Source organism: Cucurbita pepo, chromosome 1 (assembly GCF_057944985.1).
Source record: "Cucurbita pepo subsp. pepo isolate OVF chromosome 1, ASM5794498v1, whole genome shotgun sequence".
NCBI classification, from domain to species: Eukaryota; Viridiplantae; Streptophyta; class Magnoliopsida; order Cucurbitales; family Cucurbitaceae; genus Cucurbita; species Cucurbita pepo.
This window is the reverse complement of record NC_141798.1, coordinates 341978-360002: the sequence shown is the minus strand read 5'-3', so window position 1 is coordinate 360002 and position 18025 is coordinate 341978. Positions and strand designations below refer to the sequence as shown.

Genomic DNA, 18025 nt, shown 5'->3' with positions numbered 1-18025 from the left:
AGAAAAAAGAAAAAAAAAGAAAGGGAGTTTATTGTTATTATTTTTAAAAATGATGATAAAATCCCAAGAGAAAAATGAAAACAAAGAAAATACTTGGTGGAAGAACTTGCAAATACTTCGTCAGAGAACAGAAGGAAAAAAAAGAAAACATATTCGAATTATGGCAAACTATATGCACATTCCTCACGAAACCCGCCGGCCGACTATCATACTCAACCGCCTGCGACGGAGAGCCCAGCCGACATCATTACCTTGAACTCATCGAAGCTAATCAGTCCGTCGCCGTTTCTATCGACGCCGCTGATCATCTGCCGGCAATCTGCCACCGAGCAATCGTCCCCCAAGCTCCTCATAACCTTATGCAGTTCCTCCGCCGAGATCGATCCATTTCCATCGATATCGTAAACCGAAAATGCCTCTCTCAGATTATCCAACAACTCCTCGGGATCGATTTCTTTAGTGTTTAACTCCACAAATTCCTGCAGATTAATGAATCCGTCGCCATCCGCGTCGAATACCTCGATCATCTTAGCGAGCTCTTCTTCCGTGGCCTTGTGCCCTAGGCTCCCCATAATCGAGCCTAATTCGGCAGAGGAGATCTTTCCGTCACCGTTCACATCGAATTTCTTGAAAACCTCCTCGAGTTCCGCGTTCCGAGAGTGTGAATCTCTGGATGAGGAGCGAGGTCCATTCGTCGAGGGCGAGGAGACGATGGAAGAAGTGACGGAGGCGAAGGGCTTCTTTTTCCAGCAGAAGAGACATTTGAATCTCATGGTTGATTCCGCTCTCTGGTGCGAAAAAAACAATCTACCACCCACAACCGAAACAGATTTTCAGACGGAATTGCAAACGGGAGGATTGAGTATGAAGATGAAGCAGAAAGGGAACATGATCACAATCAGACAATTTGGGGGAAAACTTGAATCCGCGAATGAAATTGGGATTTCGAATTGGTTACAGAGTGTTGATTTCCAAATATAGAACCACAAACAGAGAGAAGAGAACTGCACTAATTCAGGTTCACATTTATTTTTTTATTTTATTTTATTTTATTTTTTATTACATCATTTCGATGCTATGTAGATTAGACGCTCAAGCTCGGAGGTTTGAAAATGAAATTAAAATTTGTGGTTCCAATAAAATGCCATATTATTAGGCTCTAATAAACACATGAATCGTAACTAACTAAACCAATTAACCATGCTTTAATGGTCTAATCAATAACTAAATTCATATAGCTGTATTCAAATCGGCGGAGTATCAAAATAGGTAAATTTTACAAGAAATTAGCACAAACATTAATAATAAACAACAAACAAACAAACAAACATAAGGTTACGTAAGTATATGCCTTTTGGAGAGTTCAAATTCGATAATGGTTGGGCAAAGATTTGCCATCTAGCTCCTTGTTGAAGAACCTTGTTATGTAATCATCGTAGGTGAATTCACCATAAACTGCAGGTGTCTCCGGTGTGATTAGCTCCGGGAGTGGTCCGTATAAGTTGTCTCTGATTTCAGGGTTGTAGAACACTGCAATCGAAATCCGTGCTTCTGGCTTCCCATTCGCCAGGACTCTATGCTCCACGCTCTTGTACACGTCATTTGATGCAATCTATAAAAAAAAAAGAATGAAAATTTTATTATAATTTTGTTTTAATACAACTGCAATATGGATTCTGGTTGATTCAAGAACGACCTAATTGTTCTTATCCAAAGAAACAGTCCCGATCTCTAGAGAGGTTACCTGAAGCAAATCGCCAATGTTAATAACAAGAGCACCGGCGACAGGCTCCACATCCACCCATCCGCCGCCGTGCCGGATCTGCAAACCGCCGATGTGGTCCTGCAGAAGCACAGTCAAAACTCCAGGATCCGTGTGTGATTTAATCCCCACCGTCAGATCCGGCTGCGGGCAGTACGGATAGTAATGCCCTACCATCATCCGCCTTTCTCCGTACGTTGCCTCCTTAAGCCGCTCTGATTTCAGCCCTAATCCCTCAGACAGTAACTCCTCCAACACAAACCCTAACCTCTCCGTCTCCGACGCCCACTCCGCAACCGCCGCCCTACAGACCTCTGGAATATTCTCCGCCGCCGCTGCGGCCTTCGCCGGTCCTATCCCTATCTGAAGCGTGTCTCTCCAACTCGCCGCCTTCGCTTTGAACAGATCAATGTTCGACAAGTACGACACTCCGGTCCCAACGTTCCTCTGGTAGTACGGCGATTTCGCCTCCGATGGCAGTTCGTGAAAAGCCCTAATCGAATCGATTATATCATCGAGCACTTTCTGCGGAACTCCATGGTTGATTATTTGGAAGAATCCGAAGGTCGATGAGGCGTTTCGAATCTGGTCGACGATCGAGGGGCGGAGATCAGGGGAGTCGAGGCCGCCAAGGTCGATCGTTGGAATGACAACGGCTTCGCCGGAGGATTTAGGGGTTGGTTTGAGGTCGGAGAGAGTTTCGGGCGGGTGGATGAAGATGCGAGGGATTTGATTAAGGCCAGCATCGAGAAGGCCTTTGACGCCGGCTTTGGTTTCATCGAATTGCTTCAATTCGGCGGCGCGATCGAAATCGGTGGCCATTTTGACGATGTGGAGTTTGTTAATAGAAGTCCGACTATGGTTTCTGGTGGGGAAGGTGGGCTGAAATAGAGAGAGGGGTGTTGAGTTGCAGAGGCCGTGCATGGCAGAGAGAGAGAGAGAGAGGAAGAAGACGCAGAAATTAAAATATTGCAATTAAAGAATTATATGTATATAGACGCACATTTTATTTGACTTTTGTTTTTTAAATTTTCATTCATATTTCTAGTCAATTCTGCACTTTTCTAAAAACAAAATTGTCTACAAAATATAACATATAATATTAACAATAAAATGGTAAAATTATATTTATAATTTTTCAATAAATATATGTATACTTCCATAAAATATTAGTTTTTTATTTTTCTTTTTAAGAAAATATTTGAATTATTAATCTTACTTGATTTTTTAAAATATAGATAAAAAGTAAATTAAAAAATATATTAAAATTAAATTTATAAATCTAATTTTTAGAAATCAAAAACTAGAAAATCTAAATAATCACTAAAGGAGACAATTTTTAATTTTATTTAAGAAGCATGTAAATTTTAAAAACCTTTTTAAATTTTATACCAATTTAATAAATTACTAAAATTTTAAATTAAGAAATCCATTACATATAAAACTAAATAATATGCGTTAATTTTATAAATTTTATAAATTTTAGAATAATCAAACACAATTATGTAATTATTTATTAAATAAAAAGTAATGTATTAGTCATTTTTTAATTTTTTTTTTAAATTATAATTATAATTTACCCGAAAAAATGTTATGAAAATTTTAAAATGATTTTGGACCACAAAAATAGCTTATAAACGTAACAAAAAATTATGGCCATTGGATACAAGATATTTTGGTGAGAAACAACTAGAGAATACCAAATTGGACTCTATACAAAACGAGGGGCAAACCCGTAATTTCCTTCCTAACGTCCTCAAGTACTGCTGCATTTTAATTTTTTTGACGTCACAATAGTTAAAACCTTTTATCTTTTATTTAATTTTAATTAATACAGACTACTAATTATTTAACAAAAACAAAATAAATTTTTTATATTACTGATTTTTTTTTTTTCTTACGATTATATGATTATATGGAGGGAGAAATAACTTTTAACTACCCACATTTTATTTTAAAAAATAAAAATAAATTTCGTAATTGATTATTTAAGTTTTAAAAAATTACGTTAATGACATTATTGTCCTTGTAAATTGGGGAAAAAAGAGTTTAAAACGTACACGTTATAAATCAGAAAACACGAGGAAGTGACAAATTCGCAAGTCAGAACAAGGAAGGGGCAATACCGTAATTTCAAGAAAGACACCCAACCTGTTATTATATCCCACGTCATCACCTTAAATTGACAGGGTGGAAATCTTATTTTGTTTAAAACAAAGAAAATATACCTATATTTAAAAGATAATTTTAATTTAAGTGATAGTTAAACTTATTACCATATTATAACTTTTTTTTTTTTTTTTTTTTTTTTTATGGATGATTTGTTTGTCTATCCTATTTTCATTTATATAATTTTAAAATTATCATTTAAACAAAAGTTTTATAATTTGATGTGCATTCGCGTACAATTAATAATAAAAAAAATATATATCAACTTTAAATATGTTAAAATATTTACTACCGACGAAAAAATATGAGATCTATTGATAAATGTACAAAATTTAATAATGAATACTGTTCAACAAATTAACGTTCGTTCTGTTTCTGTAGAAAGAAGATATATTTCTAGCTTTTCAGTAAATAATGATAAAGTGTCTTGTCTTGCTTGAGTCTTGACTGACGTGAACGAGAAAGAATGTTGAGGAGTAGAGTTTCTCAATAATGAACATGATTGTTTTTCTATACCCATCCTCAAAATTTAGCAAGAGAAAAAAAGGAATGTGTCGAGAGTTTTCTATAAAGAAAATGGATATCTCTATAACCATATGCAAACTAACACGTTGTGGCTTCTAAATGTTGACGAATAGAATTATAACTTCTACAAGTTTCAGTCCAATTCACATTGCCCATAAATTTTCACACGCTCAAATATGAAGCCCAAACCCTAATCCTCGATTTTATATTATTCACATCAAATAATTGTCACCATCAAAATAATTCAATATTTAAACTATACCTTTCTTCAAAGGTCGTAATTCTTTATTTGTTTCGGCTTTAATATAATTCAAGGTAGTATATAAAATTTATTAACTCCATATAACGTCTCATTCAAAAGAAAATAAAAATTATTTACGTTAAATGCTCTTAAATAATTAGGGTTTTTTTTTTCTCACATCATCATCTCTTCTATCCTAAGTTCTCTCTTTTAAAACTTTTTTTTTCACCAATTAATTAGAACATAATTGTGTAAAGAAAAAGGAAAAAAATATCATAAGCTTCTCTTTCTTGCAAGAATTTATGCCAAAATGCTTTTCTTTATACTCAAATGCTTTTATTTATTATTTATTATTATTATTATTATGCACAAGGTCTGAAAAGAGGCAAAATTTGACTTCCAGGTGACTGACTTATTCGCTGGGTTAGAATCAATGTCGCACATATCCTCATGCCATAAGAGAGCGATTGTGACACCATACATGCTCTTGACTTGTGGTATCTTAGTTCGATCCCATTTGATTAATAATTAACCTAATTCATACGAAATTCTAGAGGGTTTTAATATAAATAATTATCTTCTACCGGAAGAAAATAAAACTCTTCCTTATTTCTAAAACCCTTATTACACACAAAATTCTTTAAATTGGTATGTCAACATCATATGGATATGCAATTTTTGCTGTTCCTGCCTCAAAAGTAATGTTTGCTTTTGGTGTCAACAACATATTTAAATATCAATAAAATATTGATAGATATTTTTAAAATTTTAAAAAAGTAATAAGAAAATATCTAAATTAATAAATGAGCCTTTCAAACGTAGGGTGTGCATTAGTGTTCGATATTTTTATTATATTTCGTTTATTTTTTCAAGATGTAACAATGCAATAAATTAATAAAAAATTGCATAGACTAAAATTATAATATTTTTCATTTGTCATATTAATATAAACGTCTATTTCTGAATTTTATGAAAAATATGGACTATAGGTATTAATGTTCTTAAAATTATAAAAAGAAATATATTTTTAACTAATAAATACCAAACAACCATTCCACTATTTATAAATAAATTAAAAGTTCAAATTATTAATATGATGTTGATATCTACTTTATTTTTAATTTTGATGGTAGGATGGGAATCTTGATTGGATACGTGTAGGGCCGAGATGTGAAGGCATATGAGAGCATGGATGGATCGGTTCACTGAGAATAAAAAGTACGGACTGCGTCTTTCTTCTGCCAGCGAAACTGGCGAAAACAGCAGTCATTTAGTAGGTGGGACTGCGATCTTCTTTTGTCCAATCTTATGGCCGATGCCGCTTCGGCTTAATTATCTCTCACCCATTTTTCAACCAAGCCTCTTTACTTTCTTTCCTTCGTTTCTTCATTCATTCATTAATTATTTTCTTCTCCTTTCTCTCTAGAAATTCTCTGAACCTCTCTCTGCATTCTATGCTTCATGGGCTCTGAAGGATCCAGGGTGGTTGGTGAGTTCTTCAAAACCCCTTTTCTCTTCTCTCTGTTCCTTTCCTTTCTGGGTTTTCTGTTTTTGTTTCAATCTTCGCTTAATTGCGCGATTGATCGTTGTTTTCGAAGTTGTTGGGTTTATTGGGACTTTTGGAATTGTGGGTTTTCTTGTTTGGAGTTTGGGTTTTGATGGAATTGTTGTTTAGTGATCGTTTAGTGATGGGGTTGATTCCTTAGATTCGAATTCTTATTGGCCGTGTGTTTGATTGAATTATTTGGTGGTCTTTTAAATAACAATGAAGCTTCTCTAACCTATTTCACCAAGCTATTTAAATTTATTGTTGGTTATGAGTCATGGATGATCGAATTAGTTCATATAACGAAAGGGATGAATGCAATTTTAAACTTGGAACTGTGGATCCGCGGCTGATGAATTTTGAGAAGGAACCTAAGTTCTAATTGACTAATGACCCTTTTCCAATCTCCTGACGAACTTCAAAAATATCACAACCACTTCAGGTTATGACCGTGGCATGCTAGTCTTTAGAAGTAGGGTGAATGTTCTTTGCTTATCTCTCAGAAACAACTTATGTGGAACTGTTAAGTATCAAATCATCTAGTCCTCTATAATCTTCATCTTGTTAATTTGAAGATATTTTTCATTTTTATGCTTGTTTGAACTAATTACTGCTCTGAGAATGTTTTGTCTGCTTGGATTACTGCACTGTGATGTTGATTTCAGTCATTTAGAGTTGTAAAATATTTCGTTTTCCTACAAGTTCATGTACCTTGTTATTGCAACCTGGTTGAAATCAAGATTGCACAGTTGGTATGTATCACTCTGCATTCTGCATGCACAACAACCTATTTCAACGATCAAGTTGCCTTCGAATCTACGTCAATCTTGCTAAGAATGATGTCAGGCCCTATAAAGCTTCTTCCTATATATCGATATTGGTATCCACTCCAAATTAGCAAGTTGATTGAATTTTGGAAGGAAAATACAAGTAAGATTAAGAGAAAAAAAGATGGATAATGAAAGCCTAGTGAACTTAGATTCAGTTAGTGCAACTGCCAACACAATACCCACGAAGGAACATCTAGCTGGAACTCGACTACAATTTGCTAGCCAGGATTGTTGCTCGGAGTGCAAGGGTACTGGTGTTAATTTCAACCCTGTAAACAGTAACCCCGTTTCAGACATCTCTTGATGACTAGTGGTTAGATAGCTTAGTGGGGGTTGGATAATATTCACCTTTATATGTAGACGTTCCAACAACTAAGGATATTAATCATTATGTTTTCGAATGCAAGTCTGACTTATGATCAATTGTGGAGGCTTAGAAAAAGGGGTCGAGAATATATAGATACAGGAGGGTGATGAAAATTTCCCTCCCATTGATTATCCATGTACAGAAGGAAAAGAAAGCTAACTTGTGGATTAGCTAATGAAAATGGTAGCTCCTTGGTGAGGGAGGAAGATATTGAACCTATGATTATCATGAGCTGGGTTTTTACCTTCACATCTATTTTATTCAGACCCTCAACTCTCGTCTCTTGTATTCAATTAGTTTTTGGCAACAACAATTGCCATTTACTGGTTGAAAATCAAAATAACTGGAAGCAAATTTAGTTCCTCATTGTTTATTCCATTGTCCGCTACTTTTTGCGGTTTGTGTGACATAGTCCTCAATGATATTTCTTTTTATCATTGCTTTGCCTAAATCAACCTTATAAACTGAGTGGTCCAACCTGCCTTGATCCTGAACCTCTAGTGCTTCATCATGTAGCCTCTATGAATTGACAATATGATCGAACTGTTGGTTCAACATTTAACCAGTGCTTGGAGTGACTCGTTTTCTTATTCCTTATTTTCTTTCCACTTTTGTGGTTTGGTTCCGATTTAGTCAGAAAATCTAATCCAATTGAATCGAACTGCATACACCTTTAGAGACAGCTACTATGTGTTGCAACTTTGAAGTATGATAGCAATTATTGTCTTCGCTTGACTGATCCATACGTCTGTTTGTTTGCAGTTCCTAGGAATTTTAGATTATTGGAAGAGCTCGAGAGAGGTGAAAAAGGGATCGGTGATGGAACTGTGAGCTATGGCATGGATGATCCAGATGACTTATTAATGCAGTCTTGGACTGGGACCATTATAGGTCCACCTAATGTAAGTTTCAAGTTTTTTGCTTTTGAGTTGCCATCTTTTTCTTGTTTGCCTGAAATTTTGGAGTACTCAATTCAAGTTTGAAGTCGATGTCTTCGAGTTCTCAGAGAAAGTGGATTTTATTTGCTCCTAAGTTGCACTTTTTATGAAGATCTTGTCATATTTAAAAAAAAAATGTATGGAAAGAAAATTGATGCCCTGATGTGTTGTGTGTTTTTAGACTGTTCATGAAGGGAGAATCTACCAATTGAAGCTATTCTGTGGAAAGGATTATCCAGATAATCCACCGGCTGTTAGATTCCAAAGTAGGATAAACATGTCCTGTGTCAATCCAGAAACTGGAATGGTATGAACCATTTCTCTAGCCTTTTGTAGCCATTTCATAATTTGAAATAATGAATGCTTGCTGTAATTACCAGGTTGAAAGGAACCTTCTCCCCATGCTTGCTAAATGGCAAAGAGAATATACAATGGAGGATATATTGACTCAACTGAAGAAAGAAATGATGTCATCTCATAATCGGAAGCTGGTTCAGCCTCTTGAAGGTTCTTACTTTACTTTCCAATTAAAATTGTTCATAGAATTGCTTAAGAGACGAGACATCTATAACAGTTAGAATTAACATGTATTAGTCTCTTAATTCTATTTAGTTTGTGTCTAGCTTAAGTTGTATTTCTTGGATTTCTTTGTTTAAAATCATTTTTCAAACTGATGATTTAAATCGGCTTCTCGTGTTTTAAATCTTGTTTATTTTTCCACTTATAAATTTTTAAAATACCACCCCATTCTTAAATTGTTTTTACCATTTTAAGACCTTACTTCGTGACTGTAACAGCTCAAACCCACCACTGACAGATATTATCGACTTTAGGCTTTTCCTTTCGGGTTTCCCCTCAAGATTTTTAAATCACGTCTTTTAGGGGGAGGTTTCCACACTCTTGTAAAGAATGTTTCGTTCTCCTCCCCAATCGATGTGGGATCTCACAATCCATCCCCCTTCGAGGCCTAGCGTCCTCGTTGGCACTCGTTCCCTTCTTCAATCTATGTGCAACCTCCCAATCTACTCCCCTTCGGGTCCCAGCGTCCTTGTTGGCACACCACCTCGTGTCCACCCCTTTTGGGGCTTAGCCTCCCTGCTGGCACATCGCCCGGTGTTTGCCTTTGATACCATTTGTAACAGTCCAAGCCCACTGCTAGCAGATATTGTCCTATTTGGGCTCTTTTTCAAACTTCCTCTCAAGGTTTTTAAAATGTGTCTACTAGGGAGAGGTTTTCACACCCTTATAAGGAATGTTTCGGTCTCTTCCCTAACCGATGTGGAATCTCATGATGATAATACTTTGTGTACTCTTCTTACTGCTAGCTTGGGTATGAAGCGTGCATGACATTCTGTGGTTAAGTTAGTATATCATCTATCAGGTTTGTGATGATTTAATGACATTTTCAGGGAATGAAGAGGGAAGGACGGAGCAAAAGGGTCTGGTCCTGAAATGTTGCATTCTTTGATTCAGGTCAGAATTTGATGGAACATAATTGCATTTCATCATTAAGTTATGATCAGGGAGATCAACATAACTGGTGACTGATACCATATTTCATCTCCAATTCTCTTTCGACAGCGCATATAATTTTTAAACCTGACCCCATTGTCATGATAGACTGCATTTACATGATGTTTTCATTATGCATTGCATCATATCTTCAAATTGAACCGAATATGAACATATGGACCCAGAACAAAGCATGTTTCCTTTATTAAGTGTTTGATTAAATTATAGGTATAGTCCTTAGGATTGTGTCTATTCAGCACCCACACTTTAACGAGTTTCTAAGAGGTCTCTACGTTGAGCTCGGTTAGCCCTCCAGAGTTTAATATCAGTTAGTTGACTGACAGAATTGATTATAGTAGCCTATTAACAGATTTGGTGTCTAAAATCTTGAAAATCCTATTAGAAATGTAGACATATTCTGAAAAGTTGAGGGACCAAATTTGTAAGTAATCGTATGTTGATAACCGTAACTGCAGATTTTGGGAAAGACTGAGGCGTACAAGGAGCATCAGATAGCAGTATGGCAAAGGCTTGTTGTAGTTTCAGCTACCTCCGTTTATAGCTGTTAACATAGCAATATGAATTTGGTAAGCTCTCAAAGAGCAAGCTTGGTTTCTAAAGTAAATGATGTGTTATCTTATATATGAATCTCGAAGATTGATGGATTTTCTGATATGATCCGGTCTGTGTAAATGAGTTATATATCAAAGTTTGAAGTTGAAAAATATCACTATGGTTATGGGATTTACAAAACGAACGCACATATAAATACGGAATTCCTCTATTAATTTGTGACACAAACTAGCGATGTTCATTTTTCTTGTTTCTTGTTCTCGAATAAATGTTTTTTTTTTAATATTAAAATTTAAGATTTTATTAATGGTTAAATGTGTTATGAGATATTGTTTGAACCATGGTAGACTCTTTTATACTATAATTAATAAATATTATTTTTGTTTCATTTAAAAGGTCTTTTTAGGATTTTGCATAAAAGAATGTAAAAAAAAAAAAAAATGATAAAATAATATAAAGTAAGGGGTATAATAGTCTTGTTAGAAGAAAAGAGGAGACGTGGCGTGAAATCCACGCTCCATTGGTTCCATTTTCCGTTCTTCCCTAGTTTAAATGTACACGCAATCCCCTTATTACCCCTAAAACCCTAAAGAACAGTTTTATGGGTTCCCATTATATTGGAATTGGTTGGGTTACCCATTAAGATTGTTTTTAATTGTGAGTTAATTAGAGAGTATAATGGAGCGTAGATATAGAAATATTGAAAATATACAAATGAAGAAAGTGATAGCGATAAATACCGACGGTTTAGATCCAACCTCCAAATCAATTTGATTCAAAATTGTTAAATGCATCTGATTTAAATAATAAATAAATGGATAATGAATGTTCTTAAATGCCCTTTTATCTTTTACCCCCCTCTACATCTTTCTATGCCCTTTTCAGTCCAAAAATCATACTAACAATAAATAATATCACATGCACACCAACCAGGTGTACTCCACTTCCTCAATTATTACTATAATAATTAAAGTAAATTAACAATTATTTCGGGTTACAGCTCAGTAGTTTTCATGGCATCCTAAAAATTTAACTCTCTAATTTACATTGTTAAGCATATAAAATAACAAAGTGATAAATAACTCAAGCTTAATTACATGATATTTGAATTTTTTTTCTATTTGATTATTGAAATTTTAAAATTGATACTTTAGTCTCCAAGATTTGAAAAATGATTCTTAATGCTTCATTACCTTAATTAACAATAAAATAAAACAATAAAATAAAACATTGTTTGAATACGGTTTTTTATTTTTGGATAAAAAATAGTTTGAAATGAAGTTTGTTAGAGATGAAATGCAAACCAAACATAAACTTTACCAACCATAACCATCATTATATTATATTTGAAAGCATCTTTCTATTTTGCTTTACACGTACTCTAACTTTAAATTACAAAATAATTATAAATATTATCTATCGACTCCTTATAAAATAATTATTTTAACTTATGTACTGAAAATTTTATTTTAAAAAAAACTAATTTTTCAAAAAGCAAATTCCTTATTAATTATAGGGGGTAAAAAAAAGGTAAGCAGATAAATAATAATAAGTGCCTGGAAAGGAAGTTAGCTGTATGCCCAAAGTATTAATTTCTTCAGTTTTGTACGAAATAAAATATATATATTATCATGTGTTATTCTTATAGCTAACACGAATGTTTCTTAACTATTAAGACATTAAATTGAAAAGATTTCTAAATTTAAAATGAACGATTTTACACTCAATTTTAAAAGATTTTGGTAATTGGGTTTGTTATTTAGATACCTAATACGTATTTATTTACATAATTAAAGCTCATGCACTCTCCATTTATTCCAAACAAAGATAAAAATAATGCCTAAAATATTTGCTTTTTTCCAAAGGACTAAAGTGAAAAAGATATGAACGTACTTATTACAAAAAAAATTATGGCCATTCACAAGATGACACGTGGAATATTAGACAAAATGACACCACACAATTCACGAATTAAAAAAAAGAAAAAAAAGAAATCCAAAAAGATCTTTATATAATGCTAACTAATGATTCCATTTTCTTCCCCACGAAAACGAAAGCTCCCTCTCGAGTCCCCCATCCTCTCTGTTTAAACGCACCGTTTCGTTCCCAAACCAAAGTTTACAGAGAAAGGCCTTCTTCTTCTTCTTCTTCTTCTTCTTCTCCGATGGCTGAACTCTCGAATCTCTCCTCGAGCCCCAGTGAAGAAAGTAATTCGAAAACCACCCCCAGAAATTCTAGAAATTGCATTTCTGTCCTCTTCTTTTTTCTTCTGAGTTAACCTTTTTACTGTCACCCATGTTTGTACGCAGGCGAGAAGAACGTGCTGCAGAAACACGTGGCGTTCTTCGATAGGAACCATGACGGCGTCGTTTATCCATGGGAAACCTTCAAAGGCTTCCGAGCGATCGGGGCGGGTTTGTTTCTGTCCTCCGTCAGTGCTGTTTTTATTAACATCGGACTCAGCTCCAAAACCCGACCCGTAATTTCCTCTCCTATTATTCTCTTCTTTTTTTTTTTTATTTAATAAATATATTTCATTTTTCTTCCTTCTTGCTTTTAATTTTAATTTTAATTTTAATTTCATTTTATTCATTTATTTAAATAACTTTAATTATTCACTACTTTAGCTTTAATTGGGTTGATCTTTCTTTTCCTTCCTTATATTTTTATTTTTGAATTTTATTTACCTTCTAAAAAAATTAACCCTTTATGTTTTTTTGAAATTAATTGACAATTAATTTCTTTTAACTAATATTTTTAATATATAAAAAGATCAAAAAAAATTTATATGGGAACACAATTCTCGCAAAAATGAATAGAGACAGAGAAGGATATAGTATTAATATAAATTTTGATGCATTACTTTGCAGGGGAAATGTCCCAACTTTTTATTCCCAATTGTGATAAACAACATTCACCTTGCCAAACATGGAAGTGATTCAGGTGTATATGATTCCGAAGGAAGGTATAATGGCATCGAACTTTGCTTTCTAGGACTCGAGCTTGGTTATTTAGACGTTTGATTTAGTCTTTATATTCTTGATTTTAAATGATAGGTTCGTTACATTAAAATTTGAAGAAATTTTCAAAAAGCATGCACTAACGTATCCGGATGCCTTAACCGAAAAAGAGCTTAAAGCAATGCTGAAAGCAAATAGAGAGCCGAAGGACTACAAGGGATGGTTGGTTTTGTTTCTTATTCATTCCCAAACTCTGACATTTACTTGTTTATTTTGGAGAAGACATTAATTATTGGTTTGGTTTGGTTTGGTTTGGTATTGTTAGGATTGGTGCATGGGCAGAGTGGACAGCTCTGTACATCCTTTGCAAAGACGATAATGGATTGCTTACAAAGCAAACGGTGAAGGGTGTTTACGATGGAAGCTTATTCCAACATATGGAGGAAGACAGAGTATCAAAGAAGAAGAAATGATAACAAATCTTATGCTAAGTTGTTGTTGGATTTGATTTGGTGTGAAATTGAGAACAACAGTAATAAACTTGTTTTTAATTTGGAAATGCAAATTGAGCCAATCAAAGTACGCGGTGAAAAAAACGTGAGTTACGATCAATATTTTTCAACATTGTTATGAGAAATATTCAGATTCAATGATTATGACACATACGAAAAAAAATGTTTTTCTCTTGATTTTCTGCGAGGTACCATTTTAGTTTTCTGTTCACGTTTTAAGACATGTTCGAAAAATTACTCTCTAATATTCTCGCAATACACACTATCTAGACTTGGATTTCGAAAGTCTATAATGCTCCATATATGAACTTAAAACCAAAAGCTTAGTTGATCCAATGTTTTGATAAATAGATTAATTAATTTATAATATTTAAATTAAAGATTTAGTAAATTTTTTTAATTATCAAAAAAATTATGTCAGAATATGAAATATATTAATTTATTAAAAAATTACCATTTCTTTTTAATAAAGATTATATTAAAAATGAAAATTTTAAAATATTTATTTATTCAAAAGAGTAATAAGCGGAAGAAAATTACTTACGTAAAACAAATGAAGAATTTCATAGAGAGAGAAAATAAAAGAAATGACGAGCAGGGGAATGGAGAAGATTTCTCGATCCCCACCTCATAAATATCTCTAGTAAATTCGATTTGGTAAAATATTAAGATAAGGTTTAAAATTAAAACTTAATAATGATCTTATATATAGATGAATCATTAATTAAATTATTCACATCAAAACTCAAGGCTCAACGCAACCCACCCATAGTTATGTACATAAAATAATAATAAAAATAATAAATAAATAAATAAAAGAATGGTCACATCAGAAGCAGTTGATAAAACACACATTCAATTGCTTATTTGAAAAAACATTCACTTTCAAAATGCTTTCAACTTTTTTGAACACTCTTTTCAAAGGCTAATAAATACAAATTAAAATTTTTTATTTAATCATCCAATCAAATATTTAACTAATTAATGTGTAATAAAATCATTTTTAGTAATTTAATAATAAATTATTTTGACGTTTGGTTCTATATTTCTAAAGCGTTTTTTTTTAACACTTGTGAATGAAGCTCCAAGGATAAAAAAACTCTACCATTGCTTTGCCATCTCTTTTTTGACTATTCTTTTTAAAGTAACTTTGAAGCTAATTCTCCCGACATAATGATTTTAAATGAGAAATATTTTTGGTCCAATCCTTCTAAAAAGTGTGTTTTCTTCGTATTCAACAATTTCACTAAATTATTTATTTTAAACATCCATCTAAACAATATTGTCATTGGTTTTCAAGTCGTAGATTCAAACATTTGGTTTAGTAATGAAACATAAATAATATTAAGATTTTGTTAAAAAAAATGGAATTTTACGTGAAAGGAAGGATAAACAACATTCACTCCCAAGCTTTGATTCAGATTCTCATTGTTATAGAAATTAAATTTTTGAAACTTGGGTAACTTTTTGAAGTAATGTGTTCCCTTTTTTATGTTTATTTTTGTAACTTTTTCTTTTATATTTCCATTTGATTGTCTATACATTTAATGGGCATCACAAGAAATGGAAATAATGAATTTTGAAACATTTTAAATATTTTCTTTTCACTAATTCGACCAAGAAATAAAATTTAATTTAATTTCTTGGTCTGCCCATGCTTGGAACTATGTTTATTTCTACAATTATTTCAAGCTTTGTTACTAATAAACCAAGATTTCAAATTAACATTACTTATTTTGGAGGCAATTTCGTTGGGCTTAGTCAAAACAGATCGGTCAAAGTCAAATTTAAGTTTTTTTTTTTTTACTAAATTAAAATTTATATTTCTTTCATTTCAATTAATAATTTTATATTAATTTCTAATTGTCTTGATAGGACAAGACCCAATCAGACAATGGGTCGGTAGTGAGAGGACTCTTAGTATATGCAACGATTAAGAAACATACTTCTTCCTTATTTTCTTGCTTATCGTTTATAGTGGGGAAGGAGTCTATGTATGTGCAAAATTGAGTTTTTGGTCCTTTGAATCTGATCTATAGTATAAATCAACGTATCTTTATAACCCATTCAAATTAGTGAAGGGGTTGGATGCATAAGGGAAATGCTCGTTTGTGAGGTTAGTTGGGATGCAAAGGGAAGTCAACCTACGAGTACGGATGAGTGTGGTACCACAGCTCCTCTCTAAGTAAAGGTCGGTCTGTTTTAATATTGAGGAGTAAATGATAATTAAGGGGGTATGACTTGACTTTATTATAGTATGAAAATGAAACTTAAATTGGAGCATTCCAATGACCTAATATAAAAGGCCCATTCAAAGCCTTCACCCACACACCAAACCTATTCTCTTCTTCATCGCATTGTCCCTCTCCACAAAAATGCCTTCATTTCTCCTCCTCTTTCTCGTCACTTCCGCCCTATCGCCGCCGTCCTCGGCGACAACCACCGCCGAGTCCTTCGTCTACGGTGGCTGTTCCCAAACCAAATACACTTCCGGTTCAACCTATGAGTCAAATCTCAATTCCATCCTCACCTCTCTTATAAATTCTGCCTCCTTCACATTATACACTAACTCCACCGTCGCCGGCGCCGGCGACGGCGACACTGTGTACGGACTGTTCCAGTGCCGGGGCGACTTCCAAAACGCGGCCTGTGCCAAGTGCGTGGCCCACGCTGTCGCCCAGCTGGGCTCGATCTGTCTAGACGCGTGTGGTGGCGCGTTGCAGTTGGAGGGGTGTTTTGTGAAGTACGACAATGTTAGCTTTTTGGGAGTGGAGGACAAGACGGTCGTGGTGAAGAAGTGTGGGGCGGTGATGGGGTATGATTCTGGTGGGTGGGCTAGAAGGGATGCGGTGTTAGCGTATTTGGCGGCGGCGGATGGCAGCGGTGGTGGATATCAGCCGTTTAGAGTGGGTGGGTCCGGGGATGTTCAAGGGGTGGCGCAATGCGTTGGGGATTTGGATGCTGGAGAGTGCCAGGACTGTGTGGTGACGGCCGTGGGACGGCTGAAGGCGGAGTGTGCGGCGGCGGGGTGGGGGGATGTGTTCTTGGGGAAGTGCTATGCGAGGTTTTCTCATGGCGGTATCCGCCCCCACGGCGGCGGCGGCGGAAATGGTCAGTTAGTTTATTCTTACACTTTTTAAGTGCATATAAAAAGGTGTGAATTGTTGGATTATTGAGTGAATGAGATGATTGCCATTCTTTTTGCTTTCACGTCTTTCCATGCATTTATATATATATATATATATATATAATATAATCCAATAAATAAATTAATATATTTGAAATTTGAAAGACGGTAGAAATACGGACGTGGAGATAGAGAAGACTTTGGCGGTAATAATAGGACTCATTGCTGGGATTGCGTTTATTGTTGTGTTCCTCGCTTTCCTAAGCCATTACTGTGAGAAACGAAAAGGTAATTCATTCCATCCAATCCAATTCAATTAATTTAACCTTGTTCTTGATTTGGTTCGGTATTTGAATCTCGACCAGGTGGCAAATGATGTGGATGATTCAACGATCAGATTTCTGGGTCTGTTCTTTTAAATTCTTGTGTGTGTTTAAAAGAAACCCAGAGAGAGTAATATAAAAAGAAGTGATGTATGTGCATGGCGTAAAAGGATTGTTGATGAACAAAGGAGAGAATGATTATTTATTCGACATGTCGGACCCACCTCACCACTTAATCTTCAAAAGGGGATTCATATATATATGTATTGAGAATATTTCTTTTTGATTGAATCCCCTTTTTCTATTTTTTTTTTTCCTTTATGAAAAAGAATATATTCTCCTTGGTGGGTTGTTGTTCTATCTTCTTCTAAATTAAACATTTATTTCATTAATCAAACCGTTTTATGATTGATTCGCTTACATGTCCATCTTTCTAATCTTTATTTGTCAGTTAAGAAGAGGAGAAGAGATGTCAGAACACATTTTTCTATATTTATTTAGAATTCTAAAATTTGAAGTAATTTAGTTCAAGATATTATAATTATAAACCAATTATGGAGGAGCTTAATATTGGGATCCACCATGGTCCATGACCTTAGATCTTAATATTTTTATATAATCCCAATGAGATCCAAATAGA

The 18025-nt window shown here is 34.1% G+C and overlaps 4 protein-coding genes and 1 pseudogene across 5 annotated transcripts; 3 read left to right on the top strand and 2 right to left on the bottom strand.

Annotated features, from left to right (window-relative positions):
- Positions 1-8: 8 nt before the first annotated feature.
- On the bottom strand, positions 9-1072 carry LOC111808258 (putative calcium-binding protein CML25 pseudogene; annotated as a pseudogene).
- Positions 1073-1214: 142 nt separating this feature from the next.
- On the bottom strand, positions 1215-2709 carry LOC111808250 (1-aminocyclopropane-1-carboxylate oxidase homolog 3). Its single transcript, XM_023694124.2, has 2 exons — positions 1745-2709; positions 1215-1612 (listed from the first exon to the last, which is right to left on the bottom strand). The coding sequence occupies exons 1-2, from the start codon at positions 2684-2686 to the stop codon at positions 1364-1366; spliced, it is 1191 nt and encodes a 396-aa protein (XP_023549892.1). The 5' UTR covers positions 2687-2709; the 3' UTR covers positions 1215-1363.
- Positions 2710-5911: 3202 nt separating this feature from the next.
- On the top strand, positions 5912-10617 carry LOC111779730 (ubiquitin-conjugating enzyme E2 variant 1B). Its single transcript, XM_023660986.2, has 7 exons — positions 5912-5974; positions 6124-6186; positions 8203-8342; positions 8560-8685; positions 8759-8885; positions 9788-9851; positions 10367-10617. The coding sequence occupies exons 2-6, from the start codon at positions 6159-6161 to the stop codon at positions 9844-9846; spliced, it is 480 nt and encodes a 159-aa protein (XP_023516754.1). The 5' UTR covers positions 5912-5974; positions 6124-6158; the 3' UTR covers positions 9847-9851; positions 10367-10617.
- Positions 10618-12492: 1875 nt separating this feature from the next.
- On the top strand, positions 12493-13982 carry LOC111789817 (putative peroxygenase 4). Its single transcript, XM_023670519.2, has 5 exons — positions 12493-12670; positions 12773-12942; positions 13334-13428; positions 13520-13645; positions 13749-13982. Exons 1-5 carry the CDS (start codon positions 12628-12630, stop codon positions 13894-13896), a joined length of 582 nt encoding a protein of 193 aa, XP_023526287.1. The 5' UTR covers positions 12493-12627; the 3' UTR covers positions 13897-13982.
- Positions 13983-16240: 2258 nt separating this feature from the next.
- On the top strand, positions 16241-17805 carry LOC111789920 (plasmodesmata-located protein 6). Of its 2 annotated transcripts, XM_023670654.2 has the most exons (3): positions 16241-17046; positions 17228-17350; positions 17428-17805. In XM_023670654.2, exons 1-3 carry the CDS (start codon positions 16311-16313, stop codon positions 17436-17438), a joined length of 870 nt encoding a protein of 289 aa, XP_023526422.1. In that variant the 5' UTR covers positions 16241-16310; the 3' UTR covers positions 17439-17805. The 2 variants fall into 2 exon arrangements, with proteins under 2 accessions (XP_023526422.1, XP_023526414.1); XM_023670646.2 differs by having other exon boundaries at positions 16243-17046; positions 17228-17805.
- The last annotated feature ends 220 nt before the right edge of the window (positions 17806-18025 follow it).

Coding starts and splice junctions, on each gene's coding strand:
- LOC111808250 (XM_023694124.2), bottom strand. CDS start 2,686: ATGCACGGCCTCTGCAACTCAACACCCCTCTCTCTATTTCAGCCCACC. Junction 1,613..1,744: donor ACATTGGCGATTTGCTTCAG/GTAACCTCTCTA, acceptor TTTTTTTTATAG/ATTGCATCAAATGACGTGTA.
- LOC111779730 (XM_023660986.2), top strand. CDS start 6,159: ATGGGCTCTGAAGGATCCAGGGTGGTTG. Junction 8,686..8,758: donor TCAATCCAGAAACTGGAATG/GTATGAACCATT, acceptor TGTAATTACCAG/GTTGAAAGGAACCTTCTCCC. Junction 8,886..9,787: donor GCTGGTTCAGCCTCTTGAAG/GTTCTTACTTTA, acceptor TGACATTTTCAG/GGAATGAAGAGGGAAGGACG.
- LOC111789817 (XM_023670519.2), top strand. CDS start 12,628: ATGGCTGAACTCTCGAATCTCTCCTCGAGCCCCAGTGAAGAAA. Junction 12,671..12,772: donor CTCGAGCCCCAGTGAAGAAA/GTAATTCGAAAA, acceptor GTTTGTACGCAG/GCGAGAAGAACGTGCTGCAG. Junction 13,429..13,519: donor GTATATGATTCCGAAGGAAG/GTATAATGGCAT, acceptor TTTAAATGATAG/GTTCGTTACATTAAAATTTG.
- LOC111789920 (XM_023670646.2), top strand. CDS start 16,311: ATGCCTTCATTTCTCCTCCTCTTTCTCGTCACTTCCGCCCTATCGCCG. Junction 17,047..17,227: donor CGGCGGCGGCGGCGGAAATG/GTCAGTTAGTTT, acceptor GAAATTTGAAAG/ACGGTAGAAATACGGACGTG.